This window comes from Ostrea edulis, chromosome 7 (genome assembly GCF_947568905.1).
Source record: "Ostrea edulis chromosome 7, xbOstEdul1.1, whole genome shotgun sequence".
Lineage (NCBI taxonomy): Eukaryota > Metazoa > Mollusca > Bivalvia > Ostreida > Ostreidae > Ostrea > Ostrea edulis.
Window position 1 is genome coordinate 43,166,246 of NC_079170.1, and position 24,410 is coordinate 43,190,655.

Below are 24,410 nucleotides of genomic sequence, written 5' to 3' on the forward strand. Positions count from 1 at the left end.
CGGTACAGGGATGATCGTTACAAAAACATCCTACATAGACTCGTAGCCGATGCGCCTGGTAGGTAGGAGGTTTTAAAACTTCACCAATGATACTCCCAAATAAACAAACAAACCAATCACAATAAATACCATCAGCACTAGATATCAAGAAAAATTACTCCACAAATTACAAATGCTTTAAAAATTAAAAAAAACCTCAAAAGTTGGAACACAAAAGCACCTCATTCAAACAATTTAAACTTCTCATGGAATGTATCTTTATAGTTTATATACTCAAAATTGTATTTTCAAAAATAAATGTATTGTACATTATATCAACGAAATACAATTTAATTCTGACACCGTGAAGATACACCGTGACACCCCGTGTTACCCGGGGTGGGGGTTAAGTTTCAAGGTTGGCGCAGAAACATCAACTTCTAACGCGCCAACTGTCTTCTAGGCCCACGCTAAATCGTGGACTTTCGGTCGACTGGGCCCTTTATTTTTCGGAACATACTCGTGAGCTGTACCGTAGATATCACATATTGAGTTTGGTGTCTCAAGGCCACACTGGCCATGTAAAAATACTGAGTGTTGAATATCTTGAGAACCCTTATCTCCACAGATATAAAACATGGTACACTGCTTTTACCCCTATTGATTTTGAGGTCACAAAGTACAAAATCAAGGGTGAAAATACCCTGTAGATAAGATACTGTCTGGCTCAAAATTTCAAGAATCCTTTGCTTGACAGACATCAAGATTAGTACCCTGGTACATCCTAAGAGATATATAACCACAATCCAGTTTGGGTTCAGAAGGTTAATGGTGAAACTATTCTGGTCATTAAATATTTTAGACCCATTACCTTGACAGACATGAAGGTTGGTACCCTAGTACATCCTAAGGAGAAGTTAACCACTTCGATCTTGAGATCATAAGGTCAATGGTAAACTAATCTTGTCATTAGATCAAAATTGGTACCGTATAAGTTTTACATTATGACTCCTGGGTCGAGGCCTCTGCTGGTGGACTGTTAGTCCCCGTGGGTCTCTACAGCCCAGTAGCTAAGTACTTCATTACTAGCTTGAAAATATGGATGTATATTTAATTGCTGTTATAAAATTTAGAAATTCATTTCAAAATTAAGGATTATCTCCCTCATGCATAGCTCTTATCCTTGGACGAATTTGGCTCCACTTTTTTGGCACGCTGGTTTTGGCTATATTTAGCTCTAAAACTTCATAGTTATTTCGGATTTCAAACATTTCGGTTGAGGATCACTGAAGAGACATTATTTGTCGAAATGCGCATCTGGTGCATCAAAATTGGTACCGTATAAGTTTTACATATTGTACGTTTAATAATTTGGGAACCCTTGGCTTTACAAACAACAAACTTGGTGCATTGGTACATCCTAAGGAGTGGATAAATCCTAATGATTTTGAGGCCACAAGATTAATGGTCAAACTCCTCTGGACACAAGGTTGGTTTTCAAGGCATAAGATCAAAGGTTATGACTCCAATGACTGTTTATTTGGAAATGTCTTTTCAGTATCTCAAGCGATCAAAGGTATTACCATGGTTGGCGCTGACACGTAGATACTCCATATTTTACAATATGACTTCATACAGTCTGAAGATACAGTTTATCAAATTCAATATTGTCACACGGGGTAAGTGGATATATCTTTAAAAAATATTTCTTGTTTTTCAGTCAGCAACTATGCCTGTAGGGGAAACTTAAAAACTTTGATATGCAAAATTTAAGGTTTCTTAATGTTTAAAAATGCAAAAAAGGGTTTTTAGTTAACCTTTCCCCACTTTGTTAACGTCATTTCCTTCTCCTGACCATGATTTCGATTCCTTTGAGCGAGTAATATTGACCTCTCCATGCACTACAAGTTATCCCCTGTGCAAACTGAAAAATTTTTCCTTGAAGATACAGTCCATTTGGATTAGAAGCATGACATTGGTTGTACCGCCATCCGCCTTTATATAGTACAGCATAGTTTCCGTGATGATGATCATTATCCTGATCCCATGTTGAGAACATCATATCGTGGATTGTGTTTACCGCGGTTAAGCAATCTCCTGCATATACAAGAGCATAATCACTAGAAATTATTGCATAGAGACAAATTTTCATCCAGATGCGTTTGACACATTTTAGTACTGTTGTAAGTTTGTCCAAAGTCTTATTTTTGGCTACTTTAGAAGAATAAGTGAAATAAAATTATTGAATCAGTTTTGAATTCTTTCACTCAAGATAAAGCTAAAATGCGCTGAAATAAAACTTTCACTTTTTACATTAAATGTGTTAAAATTGTGATTACATGTATCCTACATGCAGAAAACTTCATTTAGTGTATAGTAATGACGTATATACTAGCTACTGAGTAGATGCACATTGTGTCTAAGGTGACATAAAATGCTGAAAACTTTGAGCATGGCAATATTGGAACAGAAAGATATGGATTTCTCTATCCATTATGTAATGATGAACAATATAAAATCCTCATACAGAAACAACAACGCTAAGAGTCTTCATTTATTGATAACAGGATATGAGTGTTTATATATATTACAGTATCAATGTTTATATATATGCACATGGAGTTTATATATCTCGACTGATTCGATACGCAAGAGCCTGTTCTACGTATGATCAGTTTTCAATCGAGGCAGACTATTGACAAAGAAGTTGATGGTGCAGTGGTTTTAACAGTCTCGTTTAAAGTCAGCGTTTCGCAAATTTTGTGATCGTTATAACGATCTACATGTAGTTTGCCAATACAACCTATCATTGGGTCAAATGCTGTCTGACGTCTTTTATACCAGTTGTATACCCGTTTTTGACACTGCTTTTGACTACGAATTCCTCCATTTACCTTATTAAGACATATGCTTACTCCTCTTGGGCACCTGATACCACCTCTGGTATATCCAGGGGTCCATGTTTTCCCAACTCTCTATTTTGTATTGTTTAAAAGAAATATGAGATCCATCACTATTCGTTATCTTCACCTTTCATTGAGTAAAATCGTTGGATTTTCCTATGATATGCGCAGTTCAGAATTCGCTTTAGCTACAGTGTGTTGTCATTATTGTGCTCGAATATTATACCTGTATTTCCAGAGTATCCAGATATATTCATTCTATATTCAGATCTTCTGTCGCCGATACTAACGCTCTTATATTGTACAAATGTTGAATTTCCTTCAAAGTCTCTCATATCCATTCTAAGCTCGTAATTTCCTTGACGTAGAATATTGTACAGGTATTTGTTCCCTACAAATTCGCAGTATAATTAAAAACTAAAAATATAATGCATTGCTCATTTATTCAATTAAAAAGATATAAAAGTGAACAGTTATCAGGATATGTAAGTCTATAATAAATACCAAGCCAAAATTCAGTTGATAAATTTCCAAATCCATATCTATAATCGTTCCAAGTACGGGCGAAATTTACTGAACCATCCATTCGTCTTTGGAAAACCTGGATTTTTTAAAGAATATGAGGGAAATCAAAACTGCAGGTTATTCCTAAAATATCTCAGAAATTTATAAGAATTATTTTAAACTTCATATTCATACAAATCTCTTACATTTTTCTATTGATTTTAGAGCAATGCATGAGATAGGACCACTTTTTATAAACAACGTCTGATATACGTGAAATAAAGTTTATGGTGATTGGAAATGAAAGCACTAACGCATCTGCTCTTGAATTAGCGTTAGCTTCCGCTTTCCAAAGATTTTATTGCATATATTTCTTTATGATAATGAGCATTTACTGATTCACAGAAAATTATTTTGTACCGTCCATCCGCCCCCATCCTTCTTCATCTCAGAAAACACTCGGATTTTTTTCTTGTGTAGAGGTTTGATGGTATATTCCCCACTGTTCAACGAAGGTATTTTCCAATGCAACACAGTACAGTCAGTGATATAATCTCCATCTGTTGAAATGAAGAAAATAAAATATCAATACTGAGAAGACTGTGAAACATCATGCCTCCTACCAGGAGAGATGCTACAGGGATTTCAACAGTCTCGTTTAAAGTCAGCATTTTGCAAATGCCATGGTCGTTATAATGATGTAGTTTCCCAATACAACCCACCATTGGGTCAAATGCTATCTGACGTGTTTATACCGATTGTTAGGCCGTTCTTGGCACATTGATTTTGCTCACGGTGGGTGTAACAAGTTGACTGGTGATGCTTACTTCTCATATGCACCTGATCCCATCTCTGCTATACCCAGGGTTCGTGTTTGTCCAATTCTCTATTTTGTATTGCTTATGAAAGGCGAAGATAACGAACAGCGATCAATCTCATAACTTCTATAAGCAATACAAAACATATAGTTGGGACAAACACGGACCCCTGGACACCCCAGAGGTGGGATCAGGTGCGCAGGAGGAGTAAGCATCCCCTGTCGACCGGTCACACCCGCCGTAAGGCCTATATCTTGATCAGGTAAACTGAGTTATCCGTAGTCAAAATCAGTGTGTCAAGAACGACCTAACAATCGGTATGAAACACGTCAGACAGCATTTGACCCAATGATAGGTTGTATTGGCCAATTAGATCGTTATATGGAAGTTATGAGATTGATCACTGTTATCTTCGCCTTCCATATGAGATTGATCAGTGTTCGTTATCTCTAACTTTCCTTTGACAAGAAGTAAAAACAAAATACATCCTGTATACCACACAAGATAAGTAAAGGTGTTGAAGGCATGTCAACAGCACCATTTACAGAATTGATTACGGTAACGAGAAGATCAGTTATATTGATTGTACGAAAAATATTACCATCCATGCATCTGGTAGTGTTCTTTGATATGTGTACGCATTTCTCCCCATCTGAGCATTTAGGACAGCTTTTGTCTCTTTCTGCCTATTACAATTGAAATCATGAAAATTCATGTTTGTTCTATAAAGCATAAATTGATTACAAAAGGTTATTACATGCAATGGTTTATTTCAATGTATTTTTTTTTTTTTTACTTATGAATATATTCCTATCTTAATTGTTAAGAATTATTGTTGTTTTATAAAATATACCACGGTAGTGTACATTCTTATGTTCACGGAAGCGAATATTATCTATACATGATATTGTATATAGTGGACACCAAAATATTTAAGAGATACTATCTTATGCCTGGTGTTAGCTGTAAGATATCTTCTACCTTTTGTAATACTCGAATGCCTAATTAGGACCTTCAGTATTAAAACAATATGGATGAATCTATGATTAACTGATATAAAACCGTATTATAAGGTTTCTATTTGTCCACCAAAATCAACATTCGTCCTTTTTAAAAATTATGTGTATTTCGTTTATGAATCCTGTTGCAACTACCTCGTTACTCTAAGTTTGGTCAAGATGACGTGGACCCGAAATTATAACATCAAAACATGGGGATTTGCTGCCATTTCCGGAATTTTGACACAGAATAACCATATTGCACTAAGTTCCACTTTGGGAAAACATCTAAAGCAGGCTTGTACAAACTCCATATTCATACCGCGAATTCATATTTAGTACACATGTACATATATTTGATCTTAATGTTTTTGTTTGTCTAAAGATGTTCTCCAGGTTTCCTAAAAGGAAATCATGCACAGTATAACTGATGTTGGGTGATATTGTGTCACAATTGATACTCTGTACTAATCATCAGAGAGAAATTGTTGTGGATATTAGATATAATTACTGTAAATATCAGAGAGAAATCACTGAAAATATCAGAGAGAAATCACTGTAAATAGCAGAGAGAAATCACTGTAAATATCAGAGAGAAATCACTGTAAATATCAGAGAGAAATCACTGTAAATATCAGAGAGAAATCAATGTAAATAACAGTGAGAAATCACTGTAAATATCAGAGAGAAATCACTGTAAATATCAGAGAGAATCACTGTAAATATCAGAGAGAAATCACTGTAAATATCAGATCGAAATCACCGTAAATATCAGAGAGAAATCACTGAAAATATCAGAGAGAAATCACTGTAAATATCAGAGAGAAATCACTGTAAATATCAGAGAGAAATCAATGTAAATAGCAGTGAGACATCACTGTAAATATCAGAGAGAAATCACTGTAAATATCAGAGAGAATCACTATAAATATCAGAGAGAAATCACTGTAAATATCAGAGAGAATCACTGTAAATATCAGAGAGACATCACTGTAAATATCAGAGAAATCACTGTAAATATCAGAGAGAAATCACTGTAAATATCAGAGAAACATTACTGCACATTTCAGAGAGACATCACCAAAAGTATTAGGGAGAGATTACTGTAAATGTCAATGAGACACTATTGTAAATATTAGATAGAAATAAATGTAAATATCAGATAGAAATCACAGTAAATACTAGTATCAGATAGAAATCAATGTAAATATTAGATAGGAATCACTGGAAATATCAGTTAGAAATCACTGTAAATTTCACTGTCAAAATCAGAGAGAATCACTGTAGATATTACAGAGACATTACTGTAAATATCAGAGAGACATTCCTGTAAATATCGGAGATATATAACTGTAAATATCAGAGAGAAAGTACGTGAATTTATATTAGACTTGACCTTGTATATGAAATAAAGGAAAGTTAAGGAAGGTTTCACCTTCTTCTACAGCTTTAGAATTTAATATTTTGAATTTTACGGGAGTAAGATACCCTGCCATCATTCACAATTTTTTCTCTCTGGCAAATGCAATTCGTAATCCTAACTTCCAGAATTACTTAAACACCGTTGTTTAAATTTGTAATTGTAATTGTAATTAAAAGATTTATATAGCGCCCTATCAACATTAGTTCTCTAAAGCGCTTTACAAATGTGAAAGAAAAGATAATATAAAATCGATGTGCACATACATGTGAATAAAATATTCATAGTGTCAGAATTAAAATGCATAAATATTATTATTGATATATAGCGATATGATATGATTACCCTAATAACATATGAAACAATTTAAAACAACCCTTAGGAATAATTATATACATAAAAAGGACATAGGTATAATAACAAATAGCAGGTTAGTTTTTTGTTTTTTGTTTGTTAACAACACTGTAAGAGCTGTATGTAAGAGCACTAAGTATATAAAAGTAATCACAAATTAAAAGCTAATCTAAAGAGATGCGTTTTGAGGTCCACTTTAAAATTAGACAATGAAGTACATTGTCTGAGTTTAAAAGGCAGAGAATTCCAGAGACTCGATGCAGCCTTGTCCAAACGTCGATCTCCATATGTTTTCGTAAGTGTCCGAGGTACCTGGAGAAGATGCAGAGATTCGGATCTTAGGGATCGTGTGGGATTGTAAACTGTAAGGATATCCTTTATGTAAACTGGAGATAGGTTGTTGAGGTATTTGAAAGTATGAAGAAGTATCTTATATTGAATTCTGTATTCAACTGGGAGCCAGTGAAGATCTATTAGAACAGGAGTAATATGGTCGGATTTTTTTGAGCGTGTTATTAATCTTGCAGCTGTGTTTTGTGCCCTCTGAAGTTTGCTGGTGTGTAAGAGGAAAACAAATTACCTTTTCCAAATTGACTTTGGTATATTCATCCGACAGAAGGGAATGTCCAGTAGAGGAACAGATTTCACAGGATAGTCGATTTCGCGAATAATTGACGGCTTTACAGTGGGGTTTCCTGGATATACATTCCGAGACGCATTGCTGAATACCTACGTTGGATACCACAGCGTATACAGTCCCCGTGTACATTTCACCTGGAACAGGGTCAAAGGGCATCCTTGTAGTACAGTAGTTAAGACTCCGAACTATGCTTAGCAACGACAGAAATTGCAAAGTAATAAATGAAATGTTCACAGACGCGACGGTAGATAAAAACATTATAATGTTTTTCTCAGATCAGCGGGTAATGTTTTGTCTGTGAAAATTATTTGGGAAATAATTTGATGTGGAGAAACAGCACAATATCCTTAAATTTCTTTCTACAGGAATCTACAAGGTTTCTATATATGTTTTCTTTTCTACACGGCAACGAAATAATTAGCGGCTAATACAGTAGAAAATGTAATATATAGATGTACGGCATAGATTACTCTCATTTTATCATTAAAAAACTCGTTTGGTGTTTCATCAAGGCTTTGCTTTGCCTGAAACATCACAAGAAATCTGAATAATTCTGTCCTAAGCTTTATCTTTGGTAATTGCAAGAAGAAAAATATCTTTAAAATCCGTTTCTTTAGAAATACTATGTAGTTTTAAAGAGTCACTTTCACGCATAACGAATATCCCTAATTACCATTAACTGAATCATTATTTCTTCTAAAACGTCTAAAACGTCAATGAATGTCATATAAGCGATTTGATTTATGGTATTGTACCAATAGAGTTGAAAAGAATAAACAAATCTATAAATGTTTTCCTTCATTTTACGATATCTGCACCATTTCTACACACAAGCACACGCCCATTCACACCTCTGAAAACACAATACTTTAAACATGTATATGTGAAGGTTGTCGCTAGACCACTCGACCATCTAGACAAGGCATAAAACTTGCTTTCAATGACATCGCCGCCTGACATCTGATTACCTAGTCAAGATAAAGGGCTCAATGCAGGTGTGACCGGTCAACAGGGGATGCTTACACCCCCTATGCACATGATCCCATCTCTGGTTTGTCCAGGGGTTCGTGTTTGCCCAACTCTCTATTTTGTATTGCTTATAGGAGTTATGAGATTATTCATTTTTAGTTATCGTCATCTTTCATCCGCTGAGAGAGAGAGAGAGAGAGAGAGAGAGAGAGAGAGAGAGAGAGAGAGAGAGAGATGAATATTAAAAGTTTGGACTCATCTATAGCTATCGATAAAGTGTCGCACGGAACATTGCTGCATGAAATGAACTACAGAAAATGCCTCCTCCTAGAAACAAATGTCAACAAATAATAAAAAGAGAAAGCAGGTAGCCAAATTAGTAGATATGAAAAGCACATTAAGTAAGTTAAATAACAGAAATCTACATTGTAAAACAGAGCTCATCTATGGTCAAGAAGGGGACATGCTTCACTTCTCTAGTACATATATATGGAGTCTGCACTTTGAACCATCGTATCGTCAGTTTCAACCGATAGAGCTAAATTGCAAACACTCAGGTTGTATATGCAATCTAATTAAAATTAGATCCTATGATCCGCTTATCTACTATCGCTACACAAGGATCTAACAACTCCCCATTAGAGGTCATCTCAGATTGAACTATGCAGGGAAATTGGCAGCCAATCAAATTCTTTTAGCTTTGCCAATCAAATCATCGGTTCTAAACTACTGCTTGGGAAGCATAAAAAAGTGGCGGCGCCCATAATCGAAAACGTTATTGAAGATGTATTACAGGATTTTGACGTAAACACATTAAAATTGGAAGAAAAGGAAATAAGCAGTAATGTTACACAACGGAAGGATTGCTATGATGTCTTGTCAACTGGATTTGGAAAGTCCTTGTCATTCCAGGCATGAGCCATTCCAGACTTATGCAGCTCTGAAACGAATAAGTCGGAAGGGGTACACGTCCTCGTAGATAGGCTTGATGAAAGACCAGACGGAAGAAAATTGCCCCACGTCAGTTATTTATACGATGGCTACAAAAGTATTACTCACAAAAGGATATCATAAATCAATTTTTTCATACATAGCTTAAGAATTGCTTCCGGATTTCAAAAATGGTTCCTAATAAATGCCTTATAGATTGAGTGATTGAAGTTAATATATCGAAAAAACAACGTTAGCGTAGTCCTATTGTCTGTAAGTTCCCTATATCTAATATATTTAGCGATATCATAGCATGATTTTATTCCTTAAACCACAATTTGGAAATCGCTTTTCTATAGTCTGAATTTCCTCGATAAAATCTTTTTCGAGAATTATATATATTCATATATCTCCGTTAACTTAAGAAATGTAATGACTTGTGAGGTCTGATTTTTAAAAAATATTCTACAAATATTGTAAGTCTGATCTAATGATCTAGACATTGAATATTTCATTTGTATTCCCATGTTGTTGTATGAATTGCAAATCAAATGATTAATGAAATTGTTCAAAATTATACATATTTTACATCTTTTAACATGTGTTCAATATACTTAAGATCCAATTCTATATTTAATGTTAAAATTAAAGTTTTCAAACATCCTAAAATTCATTTTAAATGTTGATGATTTTCAGAGTATTGAATAGCTTTTAAAATTGGAGTGAAAAACTCTGGAAATGTATTTATAGCAACCATTCTACCATAAGAGAATACACTAAATATATAATAATGATAACAAATTATTAAACTGTTAACACCTCACTATAAAGAAGAGTGAAATTCATACCTAATCAGTAATCACCCTCTCCCTCAATTAGAAAATAAAATCAATCAAAAGTTTTAGTGCTAAAGAGGCATGGCCACAATTTGAACTGAAGTTTTCTTTTCCACATTTTAAATATTTGCATCGCTTAAATAATTGGTATCTCTTATGGACAGCAAAATTTGAATGCCAGTTGTTGAGTTACAAGTGAGATACAGCAATCACAATTCTTCGTTATGCAAATAAGGCTCATGCCATGTTTTTCTTTACATATAGATTGCTTAATAAAAAATATCATGTTTAAAACAAAATGAGATGTGACAAACACTGGAAACTGTTTAGCTATTTTCACAATTTAACTTGTAATTGAAAAATCTATAAACTTAAAACAATTTTTTAAAACGTATATTTAACCTACGTAAACAAGAACGGGCCTCCGTGTCTGAGTGGCTAGAGCATCGCGCTCAAAATCACACAGCCTTTCACCTCTGGTCGGTGCGGGTTCGAATCCCGCTCGCACCGGTGAGAAAGTTTTCGGGTTTAGTTGCGGAAGGTCGGTGGTCTCTTCCCAGGTACATTGTATCTGGGTTCTCTCTTCCAGCAATAAAAACTGGGCGCCACCAGATAACTGAAAAATTGTTGAGTGTGGCGGAAAACACCAATCAATCAATCAATCAATCAACATAACAGAGCTTTAAGAATTGTGGGCTCTGTATCTCTCTGGTAACTCGACAACTGACATTAACATTTTTGCTGACCATTTAGGCATTAGATACCGGTATACTTTAGTTCATTAATAGGACTGGCAAAGTAAAATTTGAAAATTTTCAGCTCAAATCATGTCCATGCCCCTTTAAGACTACATATAGTTTTAAGATTGTATAAAGAGTGGCATATTTTTTATAGCAATGTACTCAAACTAGTATAAACAGATTTAGGTAAAACAAAATATATATGTTGGTTTCCACTTTCATCTCAAAAATTTTAAGGGTCCGTAAATAATGGTTTTTTAAAAGAAAACATTTTATTTTATAGGTTGAATTATTTTTTAATGATTCAGTATTCTACTATGCATAAAATATAGTGAGTATCTAGTAATCAAATAAAAGTTATATGATGAATCAAAACAGATATTCCACCCTACTGTAAACGAAAACTGTTTCTGTTTTTTGGAAGTATGTGCATGATAAATAACTTAATAAGTCAATAAATATACTCTTGTTGTAGTGATGACATTCACAAAATCTGTGAGAATGGGGGGAAAATGTGTTAAGGTCAGCAGAAATTGTAAGGGTTGGTTAGGAAAGTGGAAACTAACATATATATATTTTTGGTCTTATGTTGTAATTTTATACTACCTACATTTGAAATAAATCACTTACTACATGTAGTACATGCTACATTTTTCAATTAACGTGAGAGTAACATGTGCTATTTGAATTTTTATAAACTTCTGTATAATGTATATGGCCTCTAAAAGTCATATTCATAATCCTAGGAAAAAGTAGTTTACTCATACCCTAGCAAAACCTACAATGTGCTATTTCTTTTCAGGGTTTACATCCAGACAACAGGAATGAAGCATTTATAGGCTGGTACACACAAATGGGTCATTTAGGAGAATTTATCCCAGTGCAACACTTGACTCTTAGAAAATCATGAAAGTTTTGAATTTGGATGACCCTTGAAATAAATTAAGCGTAAGACTTATTGTGAAAAAGTTTCAAATTCTGTTGAGATGGCTTCATTGTGGCTAGTTGATGAACTTGTAACACTATAAGAAGATTTCCAAAGTTTTAAGTATACCACATGCACAATTCTATTATACTTCAGTTATATATCAATACATTGTAGCAGAATGTCTTGATTCTATCCATTATGTGGAAATGTTTCATTCAGAATCTGCAAACAAGACCAAAGACTTAGATGGACATAATATCTGCTTTGGGAAATTCAGATTGCGATGTCTGGATAATTATTGATACATGTGCTCTGGGCATGGTAGTGGACATTCGGGGATTTCATTCGCTTGTATGGACCTCCACAAATGACAAGAGACATCCGCCAAGGAATAGTCTTTTTGGAAGGGATGGCATTCCATGATGTGCAATATAATTATTGCTACACAATTCGATACAATGTACGCGACATTGATTTTGATGTAAAACTAAAAGTGTCATTCATGATACCAGATGCAGAGTACTTTCCATCATGAAGTCATTGTTGATATACTCTGAACTAGATAAAATTCATGAGCAAATGGATTGTTGATTAGTTGTTTCTTTGTTTTACAAAAAATCCAAAAGTGGTAATTGCCCGCTGTTACCATTAGAAAAAACTTTGAAAATTGAATCCGAACATAGGGATGAACTAGAGTCAGATTCTGATGTAAAACATTTTGGAAAGTTCGATTCCAATAAATTTGGAAGTGACTTTCTCATGTACTGTCTCAAAGATTTTGATAAAATTGATAAGAGCTATCCCTGTACTCATCCATGTTATGTAGTAAATATACATGCAGAAAATTCCTTATTTTCATTTTTTTGATATCGATTTAAAAGAGGCTATACACTTTTTAGATATATTTTATGAGATATAAACATCATAACATACAGTTATTATGTGTATATGAAAAGTATTTCATTGACATGGTTGATTGTCAGAGAAGTACTTGATCTCAAAGAATGTAGATACTGTAAAAATAAACATGACGAAGATCTATCGAGTTATCCACATGTCCTTTTACACTTCTCGCATTCAAAAGATTTCTGTAGTAATACATGGTACAAGGATCACATCCACTTCCTGTGTCATAAGTCAGTTTGTGGACAGCGTCAGCCTAAAATACAAAGTAAATTGTCCTCGTTTTTTTTTTTTTTTTTTTACAGTAGAGGTATTTGATATATTATACACTTGAATACAGTTTTGCCCTTAACAAATTTCCTTTGATGTATTCCAAATTTTATATTTCTATTAGACACCTAAAGTTCATCTGTCACCATTATGAAATGGAAATGGCCTTGAACAATGAAAGAATAAAAGAAGAATCTAAGAAAAAATATTAGATTCAACTTCAAATCCATTATTTTGTTTGAGTGCCACATTATTCTTCTGGAATGGAGAGTATTAGTTAATTAATTAGTGATGTTCTGTTGAGTTCAATTTTATCATTTTTATGTACAAAATCCCTCCAATACCCCTCTGTCAATAAAGAGCTTTTAAAATTAATAAATTTCCAATTAAAATCCAAAGGCATTGACAGGATTCAAAACAAAGGCCTTTCACATGGTAGCCATAAGCTCTAGCTATCTACTGAAGTTGATGGAAATTGTTGGATAAAACACACTCAAAATAAAGTATTGTGTATACCATGTTTGATTGCAATTTTACATTTTAGAAAAAAACCTTAATCTAATGAGAAACTTATAGTTAAATTCAAACGGTGGATAAGTAGTTCGAAATCCTTGTGCCTCTCCATTACTTTTATAAGGACTATATCAGAGTATCCATACATAATTATCAGGTATACATATACGGGTGCATTTAGAAATCCCCCATAAAACACTGGCTTTATTATACGCCCTGTCTTTCATTGGAACAAATTTTTGGATATTTCTTTTCATTTGTTGAACAGTTTCTTTTGTTTTATTCTCATTATAATTGAATAGTCCAAAGGTGTACTGAGATGAAGAATGATAATCAGTAGCGGTATCCAGCCATATTTTTCCAAGAAAGGGAGTTACAGTGATGCATTGAAAACCTATAAAAGTGGGTGGGGGTGCAGAAAAGTTTACTTTGTATTCTAAATAATTGAAGGGCAAAGTGGTTTCCTCAACCCCGCACGCTCTGAGTGCCATGTATAGCACTAAGAATGTACCACTGCTAGAAAGTGGGAGTAGTATAGTATGCACAAACCGACCCCCTTGAACCGGCGCCAAGATGGCGGCCCTTCCGCCAAGATGGCGGCCCTTCCGCTTCCGCCAAGATGGCGGCCCTTCCGCTTCCGCCAAGATGGCGGCCCTTCCGCTTCCACCAAGATGGCGACCCTTCCGCCAAGATGGCGGCTCTTCCGCTTCCGGTAAGCATTTCCGCTTCCGGTCAGCCCTTCACCAAGATGGCGGCACTTCCGCTAAAGTAGCCATCACCCCTTACCAGGACTTTGGACCTGCTGCCGGAAGGCAGGTGGGTTTACTACTTTTTTTGTTAACGAGAAGAATTAGTCAGACCTAGGCACACAGCAGCACAAAGCTAGTTCTCGTAGCGACCGGATCAGCGTTCATAGCCCGATCATCGATACGAGGGGGAACGTCCTCAAGTTGGTTTACGGGTTTTTCACGACCGCGCCAGGGACCAACTCATGGTTTACGGGTCTTTACGACCGCGCCAGGGACCATTTTTGGAAGACATGCCCCGAGGGGTTTTCGAGTCTCTACGACCGCGCCAGGGACCCCTCAAAAGGCGGCCTGACCCAACCTTCTGGTTTTTGTTGTTGTTTTTTTTGTTTTGTTTTGTTTTTTTTCTTCTTGTTTTTATTAGAATAAATACTCCAATCCCCTCCCGAAGAAAGAACACGTGGGTTAACTCTTAAACAATTCACTTGTTAGCAACTACTTCCTGAAAGCCAATCACAAATGAAGGTTCCCAAGGGATTCTATTTTTATTATGACTCACTACTCCTGTTCATGCCCATACAGCTCGGAGCACTTTCGTGTCCTGATCAATCGTTTCGGATTCTTGCCATGATTTGTTTTCAGGATACTGTCCTACACACGGACAATATTTAGACCATTGATCATGTTCAAAGTAAGGGGAATGAAATTGTTTCCAGTTTTTTAATTTTAAACCACATTCATAACATTGCACTAAATCCCCCGGACCCTTAAAGAAAAATCCGCTAGCAGCCATATGAAGGACATTTGCTCCTTTCCAATCTACAAACGTATTCAATCGATCGTGGGAACTTACCATCTGGGGTTCCTTCATATTTATGAACCATTTCTTTTACAACACTCTTTATATACCTCATGCCGAGCATGCGCACTACACACGGTTAATTAATCTATTTTTCTCTCGTTTTTTCTGCATATTTACTTTACGGGTATGACTCAGACATTTCGGACAATAAAACATGGCCTCTTGATTTCTCCCCCCAACAGTCTTGATGTAAAGGAAACCCCTCTTTGATTGCTCTCTTATTTAATTTTTTCGCCTTATTTAATAATTGAACCGTTTTCTCAATTATCTCATCCAATATCTTCTTCCCACCTTTCCTATACACTAAACGTCTGTCTTTGGAGATAAAGCAGCCGTTTAATTGCTGTCTAAGCATTCTATAACAACGATCCGATTCCTTCGACATCACGAATGTAAATGAGCAATCTTTTCCAATGACTTGTTAGAAATAATATCACGTATTCTGTACAAATAATCCCACTGGCTAAAGGTCAATGTCAATCCTTCCGATGTAAAATTCCTATTTATATATTTCCGCAGGTCCAGGGTCACCGATTCTTTCTTTTTACATACTCTGATGAGGTAATGATCCGGTAGGTCGTATGATGCAGTTAGGGTACAGCCACTAACATTATAAACATGGCCACTAATATCGTCATATTCATTACAGTGTCTTTTATTTACATTTAGTCCCAGGATAGCCGACATGAAAGTGAACAAGACTAATCCCCACACGATTTTTAAAATCCTCGCCCGTCTCTCACACCTTGTTTCCTCCATGACTGATAATTTACCGCGAAAGACCATCTATTTATACTTTTCTACCGAGGGTTTGAGAATAAAACTGATGCATTTGATCATCATCCCTTAATCGTATTGCCCTTAATACCCGCTCCATACTCAGATCTCTAGTGCGATGGTAACCAAAATATAAACAATACTCCCCACACAACACCGATTCGGGGGATTGGTATGCCACCTTATTCCAAAAATATCCATATTCTAAAAGAAACCTCTTAAAATAAAAATGATCATGTTCGGGAGGGTGATCTAAGGGGTAAAAAAATTCGGCCGGTCCGCTTTCCGGTAGGTATAACGCTACCCAATGTCTCCCCATTTCTAGACTTTCAGAAGTGTTTACTATCATAAATGTCTCTCCCACTGAAGATGCAATAAAGCATCAGCCGGCCATACCCCACCCGCTCTAGCACTCATCCCCAAGTCCTGATACATAGCAGTGAGGAGTTGCACGGTATTCATATTACACTGACGTTCCTCGTATTGTCAATGGTCAACACACTAGAAAATTTCCCGTAACAAATAACCGTAACACTTTCCGGTAGGGGAGTGGCAAATTTCAAGTCTAATCTCAGTTGACCTTTTTCCGAGACAGGCTGCAAGCCCTGAGATTCGTATTTTTTTTGAAAACATAAATGCAGTTACCCTTGGAAAAGTCACTTCTGGATACTAAACAAGACCCCTCCTCGATAAAAGCCGAATACACATCTCAGTAGGTACCCCCTGGAATTGAGGTTGAAAGGGTTTAGAGGGTATCGATTTTCCATCCACGTAAAAAGCCCCAAAATTACAATCATAATGTTGGAAATTAAACGGGCTCCTACCATAAGTACCATTGGAAGCTTCAGAGCCGACTAATCCTACGTACAGAACATCGGGAACCGCATTAAAAAAGTTATCGGCACTAAAGTTATATTCTCCTTTAGAAATACTGAAACATTTAATCTCAGATCTTTGAATGGGGTATATCACCGGGTGGTCAGCCAAGATTCTGCTATGACTCAGGATGAAGCTGGGATGAATTTTCACAAAACACACTTTGAACACGGCCTCCCTGACTTCCACCTTGTATTTTACTTTATCAACGGTCAATATAGAAAACTTATCTCTGTGCGGACGCAACTTTAATCCGATTTGAACCCCGTTGATGATCAGCCTATCTTGTTGACAGAGATCCACATAAAGCGGACCTTTTAAATCTGCTATATTCCCTCCCTTCGTATATTGCGATCTGATAAACAACCCTGTGTTAGCCCCCTCGTGTGGGTCTGCGTCATCCATATATCCTGCCGAATCCTCGAAAAAGAGCTGACTAGATAAACACTCTTCCCTTAATTTACTATCAGAAGCCGTGATCACATCTAGATAGACCTTGTAAGGGTAATTAGAGCACACTCCTTTGGTCGTGTCTTGCTGTTGGAGAATTAGTTCACACTGAGAGAAAATACTATGAAGGGAGTTATTCACTAGCCCAACTTCATGCTCCGCTTTAATGGGAGAATTATTTTCCTGCACTAATCCTAATTTCAAACTCAACCTGGAATTTTTCAAATCTACATAATTATATGTATTTCCCGGAATATTAAACTCAATGGGACCCTCCTTCGCTATCTGCCCTATGGGTATAATTTCTACGTAATCAATGCATTGTATGGCCGTCTCCAAGGGAGGAGCGAAAAATAATTGGGAAAAATTAAAAGCAAAAATTTCAACAAACAATACACTAATGAAAAATCATAATTACATCAATTCTGATGAAACATACATTTTAAAAATAACCAGGATTGAAGGATTTAATTTAAACTCTCAACTGGAAAATGAATATGTACAAGTAAGTAAATAACTTAGAAAATGAATAAATAATATGAAAAAAACAGTATACAATGGATTTAATGGGTATTATGTTTTAACTATACTGGTTAAAATGCCATAATTCCCACATTGCATAAAACCAAAAGGAGAAAATTTTCAATCCATCAAGAATTCAAAATAACAAAAACTATAAATATTGTACTAGATAATTCCATATAGTTCTGCACCTGTATGTGATAAAAAAAAAATTATCTTAGTGAACCAAATCACCAGAAAAATTCTGTATCCTAAACTTACAAAATACAGGCGAATGGGAAAGTCGGGAAATCGTTTCATAATTTCAAGCTAAAAGTGAACAGATTTTAATAAGGTAGACTTCTAAATATATATCACAAATTTTTATCAGTCTCAATAGTGTTGTGTAGACCCTATAGGGAATATGGTATTACGGATTTCAGTGAATATCAATTGTTATTTTGGGTTTGGTTGGTGAACATGATAATATGGGTATGGTAATATGAATTTAGACTATACATGTATCAATATAATAACTGTTAATAAAAATACAATCCAGTCCCATATAGGGTGTGCTTTTATCATTTTGTTTCACATGAATTAAACTACATTATATTTCATATTAAAAACATATGGATTGACTTTAAAGAGAAAGCATGTAAACATGAACAATGCAGCACAGGAAATGATTTTATTACCATTATCCAAGACAGCACTGATGTACTACATTGTCGTGAGAAAGTATTGAAACCATTCTATTGCTATTTCGAAAATTCATATTGCACATGAATGGAAACCTATAACTGGATGGATTTACATTTTAAAGAAAAACTACTAAAATTACATCTCATTCAAACAATGAATCGAATAAAAAAAATTAAAATGAAACATGTTCTATGTATCGGGCTGACTTTCTTTTAGAATAAATATAATATCTTCATATCCCCTCCCCCCTTTCCCCCCTCTTTTAGATTCATTCTGTCCAATCATTTCACTATCTGTTGTTATTTTTCACTGACTATATATATATGCATGCTCTGTTATAAATGACCTGTGACCAAGAAAAATGGCTGCCTATTCCTGCTGCCTAATCCTATATAGGTATATATGTATTTATTGTTCATATATACATGAATAAATTACTGTTCAAATCAAATCAAGTATAATAGATCTACAAGAACTATTACTTTGGTGTTTAATTACCTGGCCATATTTTCAGTTTGATATCAAGATTTATTCTCATGCATATGCAGGGCTCGAAATTAACATATGTCCGTCAGTCTGTGACTGGTTAAAAGTCTGACGAACTGAATGACACTTGTTTTAGTCAGTCCGAAGGGACTGGTTAATTTTCTAAAGCATCATTTTGGAAAATATACTTACGAAATTTTATACACACATTTGGCATGCTTCGATCTGTAGATATCAGACGAATCTGATTCGTAAATTAATTAATCCCATATTTAAGTGTTACAATATTGTCTGAGGTATATTGAGTTAAATTTCATTTTAATAACATTAACGAAATATGTTTAATTATTTCTGGAAAACTCTGTTGGACTGGTATTTTTTTCTGCAGACTGGTTGAAATTATACCCTATCAGTCTGGCTGGACTGGTCACATAAAAGGTTAGCTTCAAGCCCTGCATATGTCTAGCTATATGTTTTGTGACACAGGCAAATTTTAAACAACATGACTGCAATATGTGAGGAAATGCTTCAGCATATATCTAAAATTCTCAATATGGGCATGATAACCACAGTATGGATAACTTACAATCATACTCTCGTCGTCAAGGTTGAAGATGAAATCTAAGTTGCTCTCTGTAATGATTTTATTTGGAGGCCTCATGTGTTCTTCAACAAACATATCCCTACAAAATGACAGAACTCATTGTAGTACCCCGGCCATCTTTAACTTCCACAGACTTTTCTTGATATTCAACTGATATTTAAAGTACATGTATTAATTACTGAATAATGCCTACAGATTTACACCATGAAATTCAGTGGAAGTCAGTTCATATTATTAATGACATATTAATTCAAAAACTTTCTAATCATTTTGTTCTACTTTTGAATCATTTTGTAGTACATTTTTTCTACATATTTATGAACTGTAGTAAGGAGTGGAGGACTGTCAACCAATGCTCTAACTAACGGGAGTATCCACATAGCCAAAGTCATTTAAAGAAAGACAACTAGTCTATAAGATAAAATACAATAGACCCTATACTTTCTAATGAACTGATAGTTTGCTTTTAATGTGTGTTATAAATCTGTAACAGATATAGGGTTATATGGACCACGGATATTGGCCTGGGTAGCTCAGTGACTGGTTTGAGCACCTTATTAGTGATGTAGGGGTCTCAGATTCGATTCCCGGCCCAGCCATAAATTTTCTCCCTTCCTAAATATATTACATTTGGTGCAGTTGACCACCCCTGGACTTCAGGTGAAAGTCCTGCCAGAGGCAAAAGAATCTGAGTTAATGTGTGTTTGTGAGAGTGAAAACAATTAAAGAGGGAGTAAAATGTAGTACGTCTAATTAAGGCTATATGGACTATGTGGATACTCAGTGCATAGAACACCTGACTAGTAAGGCAGAGGTCCCAGGTTTGATTCCTGGTACAGCCCAAAATTTTCTCCTTTCCTATATTACAATTAAATAACATCAGATCTGATAACTTCATATTATTGAATACTATTAAAGATGTACTACAATTTCAAACTTGATAGGATTCAAATACCAATTAAGCTCATCAATTCCATTTTCTTTCAGGCATCTGAGTTTATCGAGGATAAACTGAAGTGGATCTCCAGGACACATAACTGCTAATCCTGTGAGAAGGGCCTGCAATGTAACAAGAGGGTCAATCAGAATGGATACCAGACAGTGAAACACAGGAATATCAACCTGAACAGAGACACATAGCAAAAAATAACAGTTGTCCAAAGTCTCACATTATCTCATGGCCTGTGGTACTTTGATAAAAATGCACAAATGCTCTGATTTAAAATTCCATTTCACCATTTTGATAATAAAAGATATTAATTAAGTTCAAATCGTTCAAATCCTATCAAGAAAACATTTAAATATATTTCTATAACAGAAAAATTAAAGTGTGGTCTCAAGAGGGCAACACATGTCCTGAAAGTTGGCCAAATCAGCAAGATTTCAGCTTGCAAAAGTTTTTTTTTTTTTTGATTTGCCTCATTGACAATTATCTTTTGTTTAATCATCAAATCATTTCAAAATTTGCCAAGACTGATTCCAATTTATTTATTACACAGTGAAGTAAACTTCACTTCACATCAGTTCATCAAACCAGTTAATATATAAAAATTGATAATTTATAGATGAGCCCATGAAATTAAGAGGTAAACACACTGCTGAAGGAGTGGCTAGTCTCACGTTATATGTCTCTGATATATGATGCTGGTCATATCACGTTAAAGAATAAAAATACTTTCATATTGGGCAATTAATGCTGGTAAATACACACAGTGAACACATTGTGAATTAACTTAAAATTAATAAACATTATCATGGAAACATGTCACACCACCTCCCCTGGTCCATGGAATTTGCAGAAACGCCGAAATCTCAATGTAATTACTGAAAACACCCCCCAAAAGTGCCAAAAACACCAATAATCATTAAAACACATATACATGGTGTTACTAGGTCATATTTACAGAGTGTATATACATACATTCCCAAAATTTTGTTCATATCGATAGAAAATTGAATGATTTATGGCTAATTTTTATCAGCATGTAGATGCTCCACAATAGTTGCCGTGCTATTTATAGCAACTTCATCAGACATATTTTATCTAATCTTATTGTAATGGAGAAATATATTTGTCACATCTTCAAAACAGAAATGATGGTTGCAATGTGAATAAATTTTATGAAATGACATAACCTCCTCCTTTGCCAACGATGCCGCCGAGAAATGCAATTTGAAAACTTAGCCAGAAATCATTCAATTTTCCAATGTAATGGTCAGCCTAGTTCGATCGCCAGTGGCCAAGATAGCTCAGATGGTAGAGCACCTGACTGGAGATTCAGAGGTCCTGGGTTCGAATCCTGGTCTGGTCTGTTGCATTTTCTCCCTTCCTGTTACATTTAATGCTGTAGACCAAGCCCGGGAACTGACAGGTGAAAATACCTGCCAGGGGATAAAGATCCTGGCTTGATGTCTTCAAGTGTGAAGACATTTAATGAGGGAGGAATGTAGAGGTCAGCCAGGTTCGATCGACGGTGGCCAGTTAGTGCAGTTGATAGTGCACATGACTAGAGATTCAGGGGGATCAGGTTCGAATCCTGGTCTGGTCTGTTGCATTTTCTCCTTCCTGTTACATTTGGTGCCATAGACCAACCCCGGATTTGCAGGTGAAAGTCCTGCCAATGGCAAATAGAATCTGGGTTGATGTCTTCAAGTGTCAAGACATTTAAGGAAGGGGGAATGTAGCTGCCAACCAGATTAAATCGCAAGTGGTCAGACTTTAGTAGAGCATTTGACTGGAGATTCAGGGGGCCCCGAGTTCGAATCCTGGTCTGGTCCATTGCATTTTCTCCCTTCCTTCCTGTTCCACAATCAATGAAACTTTGGTAACATATGTACATGAGATTTACCTAACACCCTGTAGGTGAATTTTAATGATACATTGTGGAGGGGTTGGGGTTGGGGTTGGTACTTTCTGTGGAGTTTTTGGTAATTACCTGGTGTTTTCGGTATTTCCGCGAATTCCATGGACCCTATATATATATCCCCTCGCTACTGTATATAAATAATAACATTGGATGTGCCGCGGAAATTCAATTTTGCATTATTCTTACGTGAAATAGCACTTTATAAACTATTGACAATATTGTTGCTGTAAACAATGTTGCTTTTTACGTCACAAATACGTATTTCATTCGGCAATATAACTAAATAAATTGTACATGACCTTTATCCTCTGTACATTTGCTGTTTTGGGTTGTTACTACATTTTCCTGCACGCACCTACACCTTACCTCGTATATATTAGGAAGCTTGTTAGAGCGAAGATAACGCTTCAATTCGGGCGTCTGCCCCTTCATTGAGGCAGCCATGGTTGCCATTTTTGTAACAAAAAAGAAAACTGTGGTACTGGACTAAAAGTTAATCAGTGCAGAATGGGGAAAAAAAGCATTTCAAGTTGGAAAGAACAAACATCCCGCCATATTGTTTGGTAGCAACAAGATACCCGGATGTTAGGTTAGATAATGAGAAGTTTGGTTAATTCGTTCTTTGTAAATTCGGGGGGTGGGGGTGGGGGTGGGGGGGGGGGGTCTTATTATGTCTTCGAACACAAAGTGTCGGAGACATATTGTTTTTGCTCCGTTTCTTATTATTATGCCTCCGAACACAAAGTGTCGGAGAAATATTGTTTTTGCTCCGTTTCTTATTATTCTTCTTATTATTATGTCTCCGAACACATAGTGTCGGAGACATATTGTTTTTCCTCCGTTTCTTATTATGTCTCCGAACACAAAGTGTCGGAGACATATTGTTTTTGCTCCGTTTCTTATTATTATTATTTTCTTCTTATTCTTATTATTCCTCTTCTTTAGTGAGAAATTTGTCCGACCGATTTTGTGAAAGTGCTTCGACAGATCCACTTCAAACTTTGTGAGCTGATAGGGGGTCACTAGGAGGGGTGCATTCAACTTTTCAAATTTTCAAAATGGCCACCGTTTCAAGATGGCGGCCAAAAAACGTCAAAAACTCAAGGTTGTCGGATTTCAACCAAATTCGATTTCTAGGGTAATTTAGTGACCCCGAGTTCATTTCCACCATCAAAATTTTTTTTTGAGCCGCCATTTTCAAAATGGCCGCCATATACCGAAATATTTGAAAGTGTTAAAATATCTACAACATTTGGGTTTTGGGGTAAATGGAGGGTCCACAATTCATTTCTAGCATCAGTATTTCCTTCCAATCAATTTTCAAATGTTTCAAAATGGCCGCCATTGAAGAAAATGGCGGCCAAAAATCAAGTCCGTCGGATTTCAACCAAATTTAGTTTCTAGAGTTCTTTGAGGATCCTGAGTGCATATCTGGCATCAAGAACCATTTCAGACATGGGGAGGTTTTCGGAGACATTTGTGTTGGCATCCCAACACAGTTATAGCTCGTTATTCTTATTTTCTTCTTATTATTCCTCTTCTTTAGTGAGAAATTTGTCCGCGCGATTATATGAAAGTGCTTTGACTGATCCACTTCAAACTTTGTGAGCTGATAAAGGGTCATGGGGAGGGGTGCAATCAACTTTCTAAATTTTCAAAATGGCCGCCGTTTCAAAATGGCCGCCGTTTCAAAATGGCGGCAAAAAACCGTCAAAAAATCAAAGTTGTCGGATTTCAACGAAATTTTATTTCTAGGGTAATATTGTGACCCCAAGTCCATTTCCACAATCAAATTCTTTTTTTGAGCCGCCATTTTCAAAATGGCATCCAT

General features: G+C 35.7%; 2 protein-coding genes and 1 long non-coding RNA gene across 3 annotated transcripts; all 3 read right to left on the reverse strand.

The window, feature by feature from the left end:
• Positions 1-1,126: 1,126 nt before the first annotated feature.
• LOC125655680 (fibrinogen-like protein 1) lies at positions 1,127-3,268 on the reverse strand. The gene is made up of 2 exons (XM_048886120.2): positions 3,109-3,268; positions 1,127-2,076 (listed from the first exon to the last, which is right to left on the reverse strand). The coding sequence occupies exons 1-2, from the start codon at positions 3,221-3,223 to the stop codon at positions 1,817-1,819; spliced, it is 375 nt and encodes a 124-aa protein (XP_048742077.2). The 5' UTR covers positions 3,224-3,268; the 3' UTR covers positions 1,127-1,816.
• A 127-nt stretch (positions 3,269-3,395) lies between these two features.
• On the reverse strand, positions 3,396-5,019 carry LOC125655682 (uncharacterized). The gene is made up of 3 exons (XR_007362828.2): positions 4,806-5,019; positions 3,807-3,946; positions 3,396-3,483 (listed from the first exon to the last, which is right to left on the reverse strand). It is a non-coding gene; the product is annotated as an uncharacterized LOC125655682 (long non-coding RNA).
• A 7,890-nt stretch (positions 5,020-12,909) lies between these two features.
• LOC125655679 (dynein regulatory complex subunit 6-like) lies at positions 12,910-23,163 on the reverse strand. Its single transcript, XM_048886119.2, has 4 exons — positions 22,946-23,163; positions 20,668-20,771; positions 19,695-19,791; positions 12,910-13,178 (listed from the first exon to the last, which is right to left on the reverse strand). The coding sequence occupies exons 1-4, from the start codon at positions 23,030-23,032 to the stop codon at positions 13,017-13,019; spliced, it is 450 nt and encodes a 149-aa protein (XP_048742076.1). The 5' UTR covers positions 23,033-23,163; the 3' UTR covers positions 12,910-13,016.
• Between the last annotated feature and the right edge of the window lie 1,247 nt (positions 23,164-24,410).

Excerpts from the sequence above, each read along its gene's own strand:
- LOC125655679 (XM_048886119.2), bottom strand. The coding sequence starts at position 23,032 with ATGGCAACCATGGCTGCCTCAATGAAGGGGCAGACGCCCGAATTGAAG. Across the intron at positions 19,792-20,667 it reads GGAATTGATGAGCTTAATTG|GGATATGTTTGTTGAAGAAC; the intron begins GTATTTGAATCC and ends GTCATTTTGTAG. Across the intron at positions 13,179-19,694 it reads TTGACGACGAGAGTATGATT|GCTGACGCTGTCCACAAACT; the intron begins GTAAGTTATCCA and ends TTTGTATTTTAG.
- LOC125655680 (XM_048886120.2), bottom strand. The coding sequence starts at position 3,223 with ATGGATATGAGAGACTTTGAAGGAAATTCAACATTTGTACAATATAAG. Across the intron at positions 2,077-3,108 it reads TGGATACTCTGGAAATACAG|GAGATTGCTTAACCGCGGTA; the intron begins GTATAATATTCG and ends TTGTATATGCAG.